This window comes from Schistocerca nitens, chromosome 7 (assembly GCF_023898315.1).
Source record: "Schistocerca nitens isolate TAMUIC-IGC-003100 chromosome 7, iqSchNite1.1, whole genome shotgun sequence".
NCBI classification, from domain to species: Eukaryota; Metazoa; Arthropoda; class Insecta; order Orthoptera; family Acrididae; genus Schistocerca; species Schistocerca nitens.
The window spans coordinates 359,048,954-359,067,757 of record NC_064620.1 but is presented as its reverse complement, the minus strand read 5'-3'; the positions used below and the strand labels follow the sequence as shown (position 1 = coordinate 359,067,757).

The window sequence follows — 18,804 nt, the reverse complement described above, 5'->3', positions numbered from 1 at the left end:
GTCCGGTATTCGTGACGGGAACCAGCCGAGATCATGTACGGCTGAGCAGATGGAAACGGTCGAGAAGCAGCACGGCTATACCAAAACAGGTACCCTCACAGACATCAACTACATCACAAATATTCCCATCACCTTTTGGGCGTTTGTGTAATCATGGGTCCTTTCAGACAGACAAACATGCAGGGGGGAGGTGGCGGACTGAGCGTCCACCAGTTTTAGAGGCTTGGGTCCCACAGGATATTGAGGCGAACCCTAGTACAAGCTCCAGGAAAGTGGCTCGCCAACATGGTATAAGACAAAGTACGATTATGTGTTTCCTGCATGACAATACATGATGCGTCGTGTGAACGCGTACATGCATCCCATGGAGACCACATTTGTTGTTAAGTGGATCCGATGCAGATCTGGACTCTGTACTGGGACCATTTGCCGTCGCTGCAAGCGCACCGTCTATTTCCGGACACACGTTCACAGAACTTTTTTTTTTTTTCTTCGATTTCCAGTCAGGAATCCGTCGCTGCAGTTTGACGGTTTTATTAATGTTCACCCCGTATATGTGGTGTCAACGACATTATCTTTCAAAAAATAAAGCAAGATTACATGTTGACTGTACTGCTGGGACAGTTACTCTGGCCAACGCACACTCCACAACTCTCGCCCATTTAAAACATCTTGCCCTGAGCTGCCCTTGGCAGCCATTGTGATTGATCAACTCTGACGTAGAGCTGAAGCAGCGTCTGTCATGCGCAGCTCCGGTTCAATGCGATGCCCAGCCAGGTTGGAGCCAATGCTGTGTATCAAATTTTGCATCCTACACAAACCAAAATCTCTAACAAATTTAATCGCGTTTTCTTTCTACAATGCTCTATACGCACGTTATTTACCATCCTTTCTGGTGTTTCAGTTTGAAGGGGCACTGTTCCATATTAGCGAATGAGAGGTGTTGAGGAAAGAGGTTCGTTTTTTTCTTTTCTTTTAGATTAAATTATGGAGTAGTCTGGAAGTAATTTTCATAAACGTTAATATCGGAGTATCTTACGTTGCAATTCATTGTTAGATTTGCAGTGACTTACGTTTATGTATAGGTTGATATGTTGCACATCCTTACAGGCCGTCATTTATGATGGGAGTAAAAGGATAGAATTCATAACCAAATGCCTAAAATGCACTGAATCTGTTCAGTGTTCAAGTACTTTTACAGTACTTACTGATTTTCATTTTTTGTCTCTAGCATTTTTTTTTAAATCTGGTTTCTAACATCAGTTCCTTTGTAGAGTGCGGACGGACTGCAGCAGATTGGAAAATTCGGCTTGTACTTGACTGGCATGCTTGCGGAGCTTTTCATTTACTGCTGGTTCGGGGACGACCTTATTACAGAAGTAAGTGGCTCATCGCTCAGTGACTGATACGCAGTATCAAATAGTTTTACTTTGCTCCGAGATTTCTTGCCGTGAACATTTTGTTTAGTACTGTCATATTCAGAACGGACCACATGAAACTGTTCACTATAAAGTGTTAGCGTCACAGTTGGATGTGAAAGATTAAAATTTATTTAATTTTTCAGGAGTAAAATTTCGGCAACACAAATACCTATTCACACAGTTAAATACCAGCTATTTGACCATACCTGTGAAAGGGACCAATTCTGAAACGCCACAACAGCGACTATCACAGGATTTCATTTATTCTTTTGATACATTTCGTGGAACTTTATATTAATTATTTATGTAATAAATATTGTATCAAGACTTTTTGGAGATCAAAAACTTGTTGTTGTCCTGTTGATACTTTCAGGTACAGCTTCCAGTAATCTGGTTCTTAAATGGCTCGAGAAGGAATGCTGTGGCGACTTTAGACAATATGATCTTTGTCTTTCGGTTTGCCTACATGCAGGGGTAGGGGCAAACACACAACATCGTAACATTCCTCCGTTCTACCAAGCTAGGTCCCTTTGGTCCCCTTCCTTCTCTCCATCACCCTCCCGTACGCCAAATCATGATCAGTCAGCTGCTCAATATATAATTCGATCTAAGGTCTATACTCGTTACATTAACAAGCAACGTAAATTGGTATTATTTGCAAAAGATGATAAACTCTTCATACGTAATGATGGCCGGTCGGAGTGGCCGAGCGGTTCTAGGCGCTACAGTCTGGGGCCGCGCGAACGCTACGGTCGCAGGTTCGAATCCTGCCTCGGGCATGGATGTGTGTGATCTCCTTAGGTTAGTTAGGTTTAAGTAGTTCTTAGTTCTAGGGGACTGATGACCTCAGAAGTTAAGTCCCATAGTGCTCAGAGCCATTTGAACCATTTGAACGTAATGATGAAGTGAGAACCATAGCAGGAGGTCATTTTCGAGAAGCAGGGTTTATCAACAGCTTTGTGTACAGCAGGAAACGATTTAAAATTCATTTAAGACGTAAAATACTGGTACGAGAAGAAAAATAAATAGTAACCAATGTGTTGTAGAGGTAACGGACTGGAACTTTAACCTGTATATGATTATAATGTAGGTTATAGATATAGAAAAAAATGTAAGCTGTAATTGTAGCCAATGTGTTATAGAAATATTATGGTAACGAAAATGTAATTGCAACACATTGGTTCACCATTTATTGGGAAAATAATACGGAAACCACTGTTATATATTATAAGTTACATAACTTGCGTGGCAGACAGACCAATTCCAGCCAGCGAGACCGACAATTATGCAGTTGCCATTATGACCCGACAAGATTTATGTCGTGTCCTCCAACCATCGTTACTAATAGGAAACCCTCACGATGGCTGGCGGGGGGAGGGGGGGGGGAGGGCTTCATTTCATCTCAAGTCCTCCAGGGCTCTTTTAAATTATGACTAATATTCGTTTCCCTAAGTCTTCCACAACGACTAAAATTTTTTCCTCTATTATGTCGTCAGACAAGTCATCCACTTCACAGAGGCCTTCATTGTACTGATTCCACTAACCGCTCTCTCCTCTGATTTTCACAGTGGAATTCCTATTGCACTCTTAAGTTCTCCAAATACTGTTTCGGTTTTTCTGTATGCCGAGTCAGTGCTTCCGAGAATCATTTCTTTTTCGATTTCTTCATATTTTTCTTGCAGCCTCTAAGCTTTGGCTTCACTGCACTTCATATTTATTTCATTCCTAAGACATTTATATGAGTGTGTTCCTGCATTTCCCTGAACCTTTCTGTACTTCCTTCTTTCGTCGATCAAATGAAGTATTTCTTTTGTTAACAAAGGTTTCCTCGCAGTTACCTTCCTAGCACTTATGTTTTGTCCAACATCTGTGACAGTTTTCGCACTTCTCGCCTCTTGCTATCTTCCACTTCTCTTCAACTTAACTGCCAACTCTTGTTTTCATTGTCACAGTATCCGCATCTTAAGCGAACATCAGTTGCGTGTCATCATTCCTCAGTACGTCAGTATCCCACTTCCTTAAACATTGATTCTTCCGGGATGATTCTCTTCACCTTAACTCTATTCTCTATCATTACTAAACTGTGATCTGAATCTACATCTGCTCCTGGGTATGTCTTACAAACCAAAATCTGTTTTCGAAACCTCTGTCTAACCCTGATGTAATTCAGATAGAATTTTCCCGTGTCTGTAGGTCTTTTATAAGTATACCTTCTGCTCTTGTGATTCTGGAACAGATTATTCACTGTTACCATCCGAAATTGATTGTAGCACTCAATTAGTCAATATTTATTTCATTCGTAAGGCATGTATATGGCTGCATTCCTGCCTTTCCCTGAACCTTTCTAAGAACCATAGCATTGGTCCTTCCACTATAACCGCGTTCTAATTCTTCTTCTGCTTGCGAAATCGGCATATTGTTGTGGCGTTAGTTTGCAGTCGAATAATGATAATAATGGCGTGTGACGAGGGTCTCCCGTCGGGTAGACCGCTCGCCTGGTGTAAGTCTTTCGATTTGACGCCACTTCGGCGACTTGCGCATCGATGGGGATGAAATGATGATGATTAGGTCAACACAACACCCAGTCCCTGAGCGGAGAAAATCTCCGACCCAGCCGGGAATCGAACCGGGACCCTTAGAATTGACAGTCTGTCGCGCTGACCACTCAGCTACCGGGGACAGACTGCAGTCGAAAGAACAACCGCATTACTGAATTGTTCACAGTAAATCACTGTCTGCCCTATCTTCCTATTTATAACAAATCCTGCCTCCGTTAGACAATTTTCTGCTGACCAGAAATCCATATATTCTTTCCATTTCACTTCACTGATCCCGTCTAAGTTGGGCTTTGCATTTTCCTTTTCATATTTTCTAGCTCTTCTACAAAGTTCAGATTTGTAACATCCCGTGCTCTGACTCATTGAATGTTATCCCTTCGTTAGTTATTCCATACTTTTCTCATTGTCACCTCACCCTTGGCAGTCCCCTTCAGGAGATCTGAGTGGGGAAGCAATACGGAATCTACGGCCAATGGACAGATCATCACGGTACTACATTGAAGCGCCAAAGAAACTACAGAGACATGTATACAGGCATAATACGGCACTGCAGTATGCAACGACTATACAAGACAACAAGTGTCCGGCTCGGATGTTAGATCGGTTACTACTGCTACAATGGCATGTCATCAACTTTTAAGTGAGTTTGAACGTGGTGCTACAGTTGGCGCACGAGTGATGGGATACAGCATCTCCGAGGTAGCGATGAAGAAAGGATTTTCCCGTACAAAAAAGATACTGCAAGAACGAGACCGATAACGACTGAAGAGAAGGGGATTGTTCAAGCTGGTGGAGGCTCTACAATGGTGTGGGGCACATGCAGTTGGAGTAATATGGGACCGCTGATACGTCTAGATAAGACTCTCAGAGGTAACACGTATGTAAACATCCTGTCGGATCACGTGCTTCCATTCACGTCCATTCTGCCTTCCAACGGACTTGGGCAATTCCAGCAGGACAATGCGACACCCCATACGTCCAGAATTGCTACAGAGTGGCTCCAGGAGCACTCTTCTGAGTTTAAACACTTCCGCTGGCCGCCAAACTCCCCGGACATAAACATTATTGAGCATATCTGGGATGCCTTGTAACGTGCTGTTCAGAAGAGATCCCCACCCCCTCGTTCTCTTGTGGATTTATGGACAGCCCTGCAAGATTCAAGGTGTCAGTTCCCTCCAGCACTACTTCAGACATCAGTCGAGTCCACGCCATGTTGTGTTGCAGCACTTCTGAGTGCTCGCGGGGGACCTAGGCAAGTGTATCAGTTTCTTTGGTTCTACAGTGTATTTCAGTTACAGGCCACATGTCCTGTGGAAACACATAATGTATTTTTAATGCAGTGGTTTCCATTGCCTTCTGCATCCTCATGCCGTTGACCATTTCTGACTCATCCACCTTTTAGGGGCAGTTTTCCACCCCAAGGGACAGAGAGTGCCCTGAAATCCTGTCCGCTCCTGCACCTTCTTTAAGTTTGCTGGTAGAAAGAGGATGACGTCTTATGCCGGAAGTCTTCGGCCGCCATTGGTCATGCTTTTTGTTCAGATTTAACCAGTGACTAGGTTCTAACCCAGAACCGAAGACGTTTTGATTACTAGTCAGAAACACCACCACGAAACGACAGGTGCAAACTTTAAACTACCAATGTACGTAAACTGACTGTGGAAAACTGATGTTTTGAAGGGTTAGTTAACCATTAACTGAATGATTTACAATTTAACAAGGATCTGAGGACAGAAAAGATGTTCAATAAAGAAGCTGAAATCACAATTGTTAATTAATGTCACACAAGAAAATGTTTTTCATTAGCCTTCACTACACCGGCAGCTAAGCGTATGTCAAATAGTTTCTTAGGTCAAATTAATAGAAAAACGTCACGTTGTTGCATAAATCATTAGTTTTACAACTGCAGTCTGCTACTGAATTGATCTTCATTTTTTATTTATTTAAAGTCAGATACGTAATGGCTTAATTTCTACTACGGAATAACTCTTTAGCCGTGAATAGTGCAGAAACTGTTGGCTAGAGGTTGAGGCCGGGATAATTTCAGGATTGGGGAATGTATTGTAAGAATAACTCCCACCGGCGCAGTTCTGAAAATCTCATGGTGGAGGTAAGGATTCAGATGGCCCAGTTGGTGAAGCAGCCATTGGAATGAAGCATGTTATATTCAGCCGAATGTTGTGTCACAGGGTAGCCCACTACGCTCTTGGCCACCGTTTGACGATAGCCATTATCCTGGTGGAAAGTTGGCTGGTAGTCATTCCAGTATAAAAAGCTGTGCAGTGATTGTAGCAGAACTGGTATATGACATGTTTTCTTTCACAGGTGGCCCTCTCTCTGATGAGGCAGGATAACCCTTTGATGGGACTAGTATGGGAAAGGCAGGATTTGCCGATTGGGCACATCTTACAACTGGATCTTCCATAGCGATATCATCCCTGTGGCAAGGAGCTGACATTTGGAGTGATACAGGGATGAATTAGGATGTTCTTGAGGTTGGGTGGGCGACATAACATCAGTTTAGGAAGAGTGGGGAGGATCTTGGATTAGATGTCCCACATTTCAGGGCGTGATGACATATAATCAAAACCCTGACGGAGATCGTGGTTAAGTTGTTCCAGCCCAGGATGCTACTTCGTGACAAAGGGGACGCTCCTTTGTAGCTGATGCTTGCGGATGGTGAGAGGTTTTGGGGTGCGTGGAGATATGGGAAAAACTTTCTGTTTGTGGACAAAGTCTGGAGGATAGTGTTTGTATGTGAAGGCCTTTGTGAGACAGTCAGCATACTGAGTAAGTGAGTTCTCGTCACTGCAAATACTCCATCCCCAGGTGGCCAGGACGTATGGGAGGAAATGTGGAAGGGATGCTGGATGTCGAAAGGCAGATACTTTTTAATTGTTGGTATATTTAACGTGTACAGAAGTGTGGAATGAGCAATCAAAGAGATGAAGGTCAACCTTCAGATAGGTAGGACACTGAGTTGAAGAGGACATGGCGAATTGGACCAGAGAGAACGTGCTGAGCTTGTTAAGTAATGAGGATATTTCTCTTGGCCCTCAGTCCAGATAATGAATGTCTCATCAACGAACCTAAACCAGACCAGAGGTTTGGGGTTTTGGGTGACTAGCAAATACAGATATAGGATTGTGAAGCATACCAAGGAGCAAATATAGACTCAGATCACAATTTAGTAGTGATGACCAGTTTGGCTTTAGAAAAGTAAAGGCTCTAGAGAGGCAACTCTGACGTTCCTGTTCATAATGGAAGCAAGTCTAAAGAAAAATCAAGATTTGTCGAAACTGTCAAATGATGCAGGATGTTCGAAATTCTGAGAAAAATAAGGAAAAGCTATAAGGAAAGATGGGTAATATACATACAATATGTACAAGAGACAAGACAGAACAATAAGAGAGGAAGGGTGTAAGCCCGTTGTGGCCAAGTGGTTCTAGGCCCTTCAGTCCGGAACCGCGCTGCTGCTATGGTCGCAGGTTCGAATCCTGCCTCGGGCATGGATGTGTGTGATGTCCTTAGGTTAGTTAGGTTTAAGTAGTTCCAAGTCTAGAAGACTGATGATTTCAGATGTTAAGTCCCATAGTGCTCAGAGCCTTTTGATCCATTTTTTTTTTATAAGACCGCATCGAAGAAGCAATGATGGAAATAAGAAAGATTCAAGAGTGTGATTAAAATTCAAGACGAAAGGATATCAGTGTTACGACTGGCTGATGACGTTGCTATCCTGAGTGAAAGTGAAGAAGAATTACAGGACCTGTTGAGTGGAATGAACAGCGTAATGTTTACAGAAGGTGGATCGAGATTAATTCAAATAATGAGAAAATTAATGAGAAGTAGCAGAAATGAGAAAAGCGAGAAACTTAAGATAATAATTAGTTATTACAAAGTAGATTATGTTAAGGAACTCTGCTATCTAGACAGCAAAATAATCCATGATGGACGGAACAAGGACGACATAAGAAGCAAATTAGCACTGGCAAAAGGTATTCCTGGCCAAGAGGAATCTACCACTATCAAATATAGGCCTTAATTTGAGGAAGAAATTTCTGAAAAATGTACATTTCGAGCACAACACTGTATTCTAATGAAACGTGGACTGTGGGAAAACTGGAACAGAAGAGAATCGAAGCATTAGAAGCGTTGTGTTATAGAAGAATGTTGAAAATTAGGTGGACTGTTAAGGTAAAGCATAAGGAGGTTCTCAGGAGAATTGACGAGTAAAGGACAATAAGGGACAGGATTTTACGACATCTGTTAAGGGGTCACGGAATAACTTACATGGTAATAGAGGAAGCTGTAGAGGGTAAAAGCTTTGAGGAAGAGAGAGAGAGATTGGAATGTATCCAGCAAAAAATTGAGGACGCAAGTTGCAGGTGCTACTCTTAGATGAAGAGGTTGGCACGAGAGAAGAATTCGTCGCCACCCACATCAAACTAGTCAGAAGACTGATGACTCAAAACGAAAAGGAAGTGTTCCTCCTCCAGGTGCCCCACAAACAGGTTGGCATAGGAGGGTGCCACGTGCCGTAGATTTGTTTGTATGCCTTGCCCTCAAAGGAGAAGTAGTTGTGTGTTGGGATAAAGTAAGGTTATCTTCCTAAAATTTAATTGATACTAGACGTCAACAAATTCTCATTGTCCAGAATTTTTTTCTTGCTACTGCTAGTCTGCATTTACTATCCTCACTACTTCTGCAATTATTAGTTATTTTGCTGCTCAGATAGCAAAACTCATATACTACTTTTAGCATTTCAACGATACAGACACGTACACAACTGGGATTAAGAAATCAAACGAAAAGGAATTACGCTTTAATCAGTCACAAAAGACTTTTGGTTCCTGGTATCGAGTCACACAGAAAACATCCTTATACAACCTCCGAAACTTTCTCGGTGGAATTCAGGTTCATCCTGTGTAATTCTAGTTACTACATTTCATTCACATAATACTCTTTCCTTAGAACAAGAAGTTTTCCAAAGATATTGCTGCTATGTATCAGTGCACTGAAATATGAAAATGTGTTACTTTATTTTTTTAAATTGTTTTTCGTTCATTGGCAGCTTGCATGGGACATATTCAGAGCGCAAACCAAAGTTTCAGTCCCTCGCTACTCCCTTCCTCCTTTTTCAGATTGGTAGACTGCAGACCTGAGAAGCACGGTCAGATTGCTATCTGTGAAACGCTAAAATTCGATTATTGGCGATGGAAGAATGTGGCATATCAGCGTAGACTCACTGCGGCGTAAATGTTACATTTTGAAATACTTTCATTAACTACAGACAATCTCGTTCTTCCTCCTTCTTCAAATTAACGGGGTGTGCCTTCAGACAAGGCTAGCGAAGTAAACGACTGATGACTGGCCTTTGTGGGGTGCCAATTGTAATTTATCTTGAAGTAGATGTTGTGTTGTGAACTCTATAGTTTGAGCGTGAGTAACAGTCGAATTATGAGAAGTGTGGTAATGTTCAAAATGTAATTTTTCCAGGGTGATTCTGACCGTGAACCGTAGGCTACAATAGCTCCTGATCCATTTATTTATAATTCGAAACAAGTTACAGATTACGTAGTTTTTTCCAGAAATAAAGTAACAGAATATGTTTACATGCACGGAGCTGTCGTGTACATAACCGTACACATTAATGAAGTGGGTGCTGGTGGACTGTTGCAGAGCGAGAACCTGGCCGTGGCGGCGTACGACGCTGTGACGTCACTTCAGGGATGCCCCTTGTCCATCAAGAAGTCGTTGCTGTTGCTGATGCACCGCGCTCAGAGACCTTTGAGGATCACCGCTGGAGGGTTCTTCCCCTTCTCCAGGGAGTCATTCGTGGCGGTGAGGAGGTTCATTCTGGAACAATGTGTGACTCATACTTAATTGCAGCGATCATGGAATGTGAGGGAAATTTCTTAAATAAAATGAACGATTACGTACAGACTATAAGGAACTTATAGAGGAGCATGTAACAGAAACAGTCTCATTGTTCATAATCGAACAAAAAGAGCTCGTAAAGACAACACAGGACGAACAGAAAAAAGAAAAAGATGCAATGATAAAAAAGCATGCTTTCATGTAGTGATGAAGATGAGATTAACAAAGACATAGCAATCCTTGAAAATTTAGCCAACTAGAACGATCCTGAAGCACAAGTAATTAAAGAAATGCACAAACGAAAGTTGAAAAGCGAGTAAAGTCAGCCAGCAATGACATTATTCCAGAGAAAAAAAACAGTTAAACAAAAGACTAATTTCACAGTCTCCCCCTATTATGGTAACATTTCAAACAAAGTAGCAAAAATTTTTAAACATACCAAAAATAAAATTGGAATTCACACCGACAACCGTGTTAAAAGGATTATAAGACACACGTTTCCTAGAATGGAACATTAAATAAGTTAGAAATATATAAAACTGAGTCTGACAATCGTGAAATGGTATAATTGGGCCGACCGGAAGAAGTTTCTGAATTCGATTTAAAGAGCAAACAAAATGTGAAGAAAATTGTCCAAGTACTCTAACGATACATCTCATACACAAAAAACACACTTTCCAAAACATTTACCATAAACATCAAATTCATAATGCAATGAAACGGAAGAAAATAAATATTCTTGGAGAAACAAATTTTTATTCACGTACAAATACTAATCATCGGACAAACAGAACCACACTATTCCTATTTTTCTCACAGCTAATTGAATCTAAAGTAACAATTACATTTGTAGTTTCCACACTAACAAATAGTATTAACCATTGATAGTTTATACACTAACATATAGAATTGTTCATATTGTCTATAAACTAAGTGTAATTTTAAATGTTTTAACTTCTATATTTTTAAACTTTACTTTTATTTCATTTTTATCAGCTTCCTTTTTCTTTTCATACACACTGAAATCTATGTAGCGAGGACTCTGAAATTATTAGTCTGCCCTCGCTTTTTTGCTTTGGTCAGCATTCTGTCTCTGCACATTTCCCTGCTCATGTGCACCAGCTATCTGGCTAATCATCATTAACAATTAAATTTACAAAGAAAACGAATTTAAATTGAAACTGTGAATGTCCAGCCATTTGTATATATGTGGCACCTTTCCTAGGTAACTACCCTTTTGTTAATTTACTTTCATGCCACTGTGTTGCCATTTAATAGTGGTAGTACAGCGTGCTTTTCTATGCTACTAATCGCTGGTTAAAAGCTTAAAAAGTCAAAATCGACTGTGAAATGTAAGAAAACTTTAAATGAATAACTGCCTGAGTGGAAAAAATACGGCGTTCATTTAAGGCAGACGATCTTTTGTCTGCAAGTAAAATCTTGTGGCTTGTTTGGTCGTGTCATGTTCCTTTTCGATTTCTTCTCACACAAAAATTTCAACCCGTCCTTTGGGATCTTCATCAGGATCTTGTAGTGTTGCACGTCAGCTAATTGGGAACACTAGAAAATCCTCAGCAGAGAGATTGAAACATTGTTTGTGCAAGAAACTGAAGAGGAACATGACATGGCCTAACAGATGATTTTACCTTCAGTGACAATGACTAGCAAAGCCCGCAGGCGTACATAAAACGTATTGTTTATCTACGGGTTAAATTTTTTCAAGGAATCTCTTCAGCATTCCATATTCTCAATGATTCCAACTAACTTTCATTTTAGAGTTTCAGTGCCTGGGATACTTAACTGTTCCATACAATGTTTACGTTCAGCAGTTCAGCAGTGGAAATTCTGACTCAAATAAAAAAAAGACGATGTCTCTGCATAGGATTTTCAACTTCAAGAATAACTCCAAATCTGGTGTGCTCATGTCCGATTTTTAATCAGCGTGAGGAAAAACTTATCAACTGCATTCATGTTACTTTTCGGTCATGACACCGTTCATATGCTGGTGAATGAATGATAATTGTATCTCGCGCATCAGCAGTCAGTTTTTTCTGTCTGTAAGACATAACACACATGCAAAGATCACGTCCCTTCCCTCTCAACCACTTATTAATATCAAGGTCAACGACATAGCCCCTCCTCTTGATAGCTATAGCACAGGCAAAATACACTCCTGGAAATGGAAAAAAGAACACATTGACACCGGTGTGTCAGACCCACCATACTTGCTCCGGACACTGCGAGAGGGCTGTACAAGCAATGATCACACGCACGGCACAGCGGACACACCAGGAACCGCGGTGTTGGCCGTCGAATGGCGCTAGCTGCGCAGCATTTGTGCACCGCCGCCGTCAGTGTCAGCCAGTTTGCCGTGGCATACGGAGCTCCATCGCAGTCTTTAACACTGGTAGCATGCCGCGACAGCGTGGACGTGAACCGTATGTGCAGTTGACGGACTTTGAGCGAGGGCGTATAGTGGGCATGCGGGAGGCCGGGTGGACGTACCGCCGAATTGTTCAACACGTGGGGCGTGAGGTCTCCACAGTACATCGATGTTGTCGCCAGCGGTCGGCGGAAGGTGCACGTGCCCGTCGACCTGGGACCGGACCGCAGCGACGCACGGATGCAAGCCAAGACCGTAGGATCCTACGCAGTGCCGTAGGGGACCGCACCGCCACTTCCCAGCAAATGAGGGACACTGTTGCTCCTGGGGTATCGGCGAGGACCATTCGCAACCGTCTCCATGAAGCTGGGCTACGGTCCCGCACACCGTTAGGCCGTCTTCCGCTCACGCCCCAACATCGTGCAGCCCGCCTCCAGTGGTGTCGCGACAGGCGTGAATGGAGGGACGAATGGAGACGTGTCGTCTTCAGCGATGAAAGTCGCTTCTGCCTTGGTGCCAATGATGGTCGTATGCGTGTTTGGCGCCGTGCAGGTGAGCGCCACAATTAGGACTGCATACGACCGAGGCACACAGGGCCAACACCCGGCATCATGGTGTGGGGAGCGATCTCCTACACTGGCCGTACACCACTGGTGATCGTCGAGGGGACACTGAATAGTGCACGGTACATCCAAACCGTCATCGAACCCATCGTTCTACCATTTCTAGACCGGCAAGGGAACTTGCTGTTCCAACAGGACAATGCACGTCCGCATGTATCCCGTGCCACCCAACGTGCTCTAGAAGGTGTAAGTCAACTACCCTGGCCAGCAAGATCTCCGGATCTGTCCTCCATTGAGCATGTTTGGGACTGGATGAAGCGTCGTCTCACGCGGTCTGCACGTCCAGCACGAACGCTGGTCCAACTGAGGCGCCAGGTGGAAATGGCATGGCAAGCCGTTCCACAGGACTACATCCAGCATCTCTACGATCGTCTCCATGGGAGAATAGCAGCCTGCATTGCTGCGAAAGGTGGATATACACTGTACTAGTGCCGACATTGTGCATGCTCTGTTGCCTGTGTCTATGTGCCTGTGGTTCTGTCAGTGTGATCATGTGATGTATCTGACCCCAGGAATGTGTCAATAAAGTTTCCCCTTCCTGGGACAATGAATTCACGGTGTTCTTATTTCAATTTCCAGGAGTGTATTTCCCCCCTCTCCTCTCTTCTCCCCACCTTACTGACATTAAAATCCTATATGGGTCACCTGTATTGAGTTAAAATGGATGTAAATACTACTGAAGACAGTACGTTAGACCTAAGATGGCGGGGAAACTTTTTTAAAAAATCCAAGGTGGCACTTGTGTATGTGAGGCAATTGGTCTTTTATGTTTTATTATTACAAACCATAGTCGTCAGGCATGTGTGTAGTGTTTTAAACATGTAGGAGACACAATTTTTTATTTATTGTTGAAGCGTGAACATTTTCGTTAAACGGTTTCTCAAATGTCAAGCTCCCCGAGACAGTTAGCAACCAGTGGAGAGAGTTCAGACACATGTCAGCTACCTGCTCTCCGTGTCAGACGTATTCATGTAAAGTTAACGGGACCAGAACATGTGTTATATTTATTTAAACAATTGGGGCTGCTTTATTTAATGTTTGAACAATTACGGGAACTTAAGTTGGCTGTGGCAATATAGCTATGTTCACCCGTCGCTGATCACATTATATCTCACTCCCCTAAACAGTCGACTGTCTAACGAATAGCTAGACTCCATCAGTGGTATCACGTAACCATAAAGTATGTGATAGGGTCCTCCCATGACCCGTAAAGGTTTCTAATTTTGAGAATTAAATGTATGCATGTGTCTCCTAACATGCTATCGATGGAAGCGAGAGCCAGCAACCACATGAGTACAATTTTTCGTGAAAACTATGCACCTGTTTAATAAACCGTTCTAATGGCTCTGAGCACTATGGGACTTAACATCTATGGTCATCAGTCCCCTAGAACTTAGAACTACTTGAACCTAACTAACCTACGGACATCACACAACACCCAGCCATCACGAGGCAGAGAAAATCCCTGACCCCGACGGGAATCGAACCCGGGAACCCGGGCGTGGGAAGCGAGAACGCTACCGCACGACCACAAGCTGCGGGATAATAAACCGTATCAGTATCTACATCTGACAGACAAAATCATCATACAGTGTTTCACTTCATGCTGTGCATCCACGTATAGCAATATGTATATGAGTGCATCATGCCATAAGTGCACACAAAAGCTAGTTCTTATTTGAACATGTTCATGTATCCTGTTATATGTAGGAGTATACTAAATGAAAAAAGTGCCAGACGTATGTATGTTTCTTCTCTGTTTACGAAGTTTCTTACATGGTACAGCAAACAAATATTCATTATGATGGTTGGGTGGGAGCAACATTCTCTTCACAAGGACATTATAGTAGGTGACTGGACCTCAACATTATTGAAAAACAGAAGAAGAATGGAGCACTTCTGCTCTAGAATATATGACAAAAATTATGGGTCTTTTGGGTTACAGCAATAAAAATGTTACAGTGTCATTGTTAACGCATGTGGAGGGAGTTCACTTCGAACATGTGTATGAATTTTCAGAAACTTTAGTTCAGCGCAAATGCCAGGGAGTAGAAGAGTTATTGGATGACACTGACGGTATGATATACAAGATATTCTGTGAAAGCAGTGATATATCACCGCCAGAAAGAATCAAGATGGGTACTGTGTTTATGTTTAGTGATTTTACTGTGAACTATCAGGATCAAAAGCGAAAATGTTGCTGTTTCAGTTTTCATACGGAGGCCAATATTTTTATTTGAGCCAGACATACTCTCGGATTCCAAAGCGCTTGGTAAGGGATAATACAACCGTATTGTCATTTTATAACAAGGAAATGTGGATTTAAAACATAGCTATCAAGCACAAATAGGAGTCGACTTGATATTCACGGAATTTACAGTTATTTGCAGATATCGCTGGAATCACACGCAGTACAGCTTTTTCGTTATTGATAAAACCAGAAAATTGAATAATGGACAATACATATGAAGCTTCCAAGAGTTCCTTTTTAAAAGATAACAGATTTATGTACTTGACGAGAAATTAATGTGGATGGCAGATATATGAAGTAAACGAAGAGGTAGTTACATCATTATACATTATCTATGAAAAAGTTTGCACACATGTGAAGCATTCAGTCTGAGAGAAAACGGTTGCATAGATAGAACATCTCTCCATAAGTTGATGCAAAAAGTTAAACAATAAACGAATGTTTTAAGCGTCAAACTAGGGAAATTGAGAAGAATCACCAACTGATTACCGCTAAAATCCAAGGGAATCATCAGCAGATTTCTACAAATTTCGAGAACATGTGGCAGACAGACAATATGTTATCTGCGAGTGCTATCACAGATGAAGAAACTGCTACAATATATGAAAAGTTACCAGGAAAAGTATCTAGAATATAAAAGTTGAAGAAGGAAGCCATACTATCACCATTCTGAGGCTAACTGGTAAAGGTCGCTGAAGCAAAGGAAACGCTTGAATTATGAAACGAAACCTAGATTTATCAATGCACTAACATTTATAGACAAGAAATAGATACATGCAACGTTATGTGTTCCATTATGGATAAGTTTTTCTGTTTTCGTTCTGATCACACCTTTAAAAACTGACTCGGAAGGAAGTTGCACAAATCAATTGCTGCAGATAGGGTTGCTCTGTCCAGTTAAACTTCAAACCGATCATGGTGGTCAGATTCATAATTGATATGTCATGACGTTAATGTATCAGTTTGGTATTCACCAGCGCTCAGGATTGTCCCAGATGAATGCAAGTATCATTGAAAATTTGAACAAAATGGTAATATTCCATATGTGGATGTGTTTTAATCTTCATGGGTCATACAAGTGGATGGACATTCTCCACAAATAACTGCGCTGTATATCAAAACTATCCACTGAGCGATAAAAATGAAACGAACTGACATTTGTGATACAGACCTCCTAAATACTGTGACTGAGAAACGATGGCTATCCAGAAACAGATGACGCAATATCTAGCACGGTCTATAAGCACGTAATGAAAAGAAATGCCTCCGAAATTTTTGTGTGAAAACTCTTTAAGCTTTTTAATAAAATAACTCTTTTAACGTTCTCCATCTCTGTTCTTCATGTCTACATATTTATTTCTCAACACAGCCACACTGTCGATGAACACTTTCCCATCAATGAAAGACCGGTTTCACGATGCTGTCACTGTAGGATGTTTGACTGTGTTGACAGAGCCACAACCTTCTTTTTGCTTCGAGTGCTTCATCATAGTCGAAGTATAGTCCTCGAAGGTTTCTTTAAGTTCTGGGAATAGCTGAAAATTTTATGCAGCCAAGTCTGGACTGTATGGATGATGATTTATGACAGTGAACACAAAGTGTCAGACAGCTGCAGATGTCGTAGCATTGTGTGTGGTCTGGCATTATCATGCTGAAGAAGACAGTGCTCCATGTGTAGATGACCACTTAAAATTCGATGCTTGATTACAACATATTATTTTCTTACAGACCTACATAAACTGAAATGCGAAAGAAAGTGGTATAGGTATGCGTATTCAAATACAGAGATATGTAAACTGGCAGAATAAGGCGCTGCGGTCGGCAACGCCTACATAAGACAACAGGTGTCTAATTTTATTAAGCGGATGGACGTGTACGTGTATGGAGAGAACTTCATGAATCCATAGACCCTGCATGTTAGCAGGGGACTGTTCAGTTTGGTGGAGGCTCTGCAATTGGGTGGGGCATGTGCAGTTGGAGTGATATGGGTCCCCTGATATGTCTAGATAAGACTCTCAGAGGTGACACGTACATAAGCATACGGTCTGATTATCTGCATCCATTCTTGTCCATTGTGCATTCCAACTGACTTGGGCAATTCCAACAGGACAATGCGACACCCCACAGGTCCACAATTGCTACAGAGTGGCTCCAGGAACACTGTTCTGAGTTTAAACACTTCCGCTGGCCACCAAGCTCCCCAGACACGAATATTATTGAGCATATCTGGGATGCCTTACCACATGCTGTGCAGAAGAGATCTCCACCCCTCATACTCTTTCGAGTTTATGGACACCCCTGAAGGGTGGTGTCAGTTCCCTCTGGCACTACTTCAGACATTAGTCGAGTCCATGCCCCCATTCTTGTCAATCGTTCCCTAATGCTCGCCCCGAAACTCTGCACAACCTCTGGTTCTGTCAGTTTATCCAGGTCCCATCTCCTTAAATTTCCACCTTTTTGCAGTTTCTTTGGTTTTAATCTACAGTTCATAACCAATAGATTGTGGTCAGAGTCCACATTTCTTTTATCTCATCACACATTTCATCAATCTTTTCGTCATCTGCTGAGCTAGTTGGCATATGAATTTGTTCTACGGTGGTAGGCGTGGGCTTCATGCCCATCTTGGCTACAATAATGCGTTTACTATGCTGTTAGTAGTAGATTACCCGCACTCCTATTTTTTTATTCATTATTAAACCTTCTTCTGCATTACCTCTATTTGATGTTGTATTTATAACCCTGTAGTCACCTGACCAGAAGTCTTCTTCCTCCTGCCACCGAACTTCACTAATTCCCACCATATCTAACTTTAACCCATCCATTGCCCTTTTGCCGGCCAGAATGGCCGAGCGGTTCTAGGTGCTGCAGTCTGGAACAGCGCGACCGCTACGTTCGCAGGTTCGAATCCTGCCTTGGGCATGGAAGTGTGTGATGTCCTTAGGTTAGTTAGATTTAATTAGTTCTAAGTTCTAGGGGACTGATGACCTCAGAAGTTAAGTCCCATAGTGCTCAGAGCCATTTGAACCATTTCCCTTTTTAAATTTTACAACCTACCTGTCCGATTAAGGGATCTGACATTCTACGCTCTGATCCGTAGAACGCAGTTTTCTTTCTCCAGATAACCACGTCCTCCTGAGTAGTCCCCACCTGGAGATCCGAATGGGGGAGTATTTTACCTCCGCAATATTTTACCCAAGAGGATGCCATCATCCTGTAACGATACAATAAAGCTGCATGCCCTCGGGAAAAACTACGGCTGTAGTTTCCCCTTAATTTCAGCCGTTCGCAGTACCAGCACAGCGAAGCCGTTTTGGTTAATGTTACAAGGCCAGATCAGTCAACAATCAGATTGCTGCCCCTGCAACTACTGAAAAGGCTGCTGCCCCTCTTCAGGAACCACACGTTTGTCTGGCCTCTCAACAGATACCTCTCCGTTGTGGTTGCACCTACGGTGCGGCTATGTGTATCGCTGAGGCACGCAAGCCTCCTCCAAGCCTCCCCATCATCGGCAAGGTTCAAGGTTCATTGCGGGGGGGGGGGGGGGGAGGGGGGGGGGGGCAAATATGTAGATATGAAGAATGAAAATAATTACGTATGTTTTATTTAAAAAGCTTTAAGAGTCTTACATACAAAATTCATAGTGATTTCTTTTCAGTACGCCTTCATAGGAAAAATTGGTTCAAATGGTTCT

At 42.3% G+C, this 18,804-nt stretch overlaps 1 protein-coding gene across 1 annotated transcript in view; it reads left to right on the top strand.

Moving 5' to 3' along the window:
* LOC126195622 (putative odorant receptor 59c) overlaps positions 1-9,862 on the top strand; it is a 47,154-nt gene extending 37,292 nt beyond the window's left edge. The window contains exons 4-5 of the mRNA XM_049934247.1: positions 1,275-1,379; positions 9,659-9,862. Coding sequence (XP_049790204.1) covers positions 1,275-1,379; positions 9,659-9,862 — 309 coding nt within the window. The remainder of the gene's footprint in view (positions 1-1,274; positions 1,380-9,658) is intronic.
* The last annotated feature ends 8,942 nt before the right edge of the window (positions 9,863-18,804 follow it).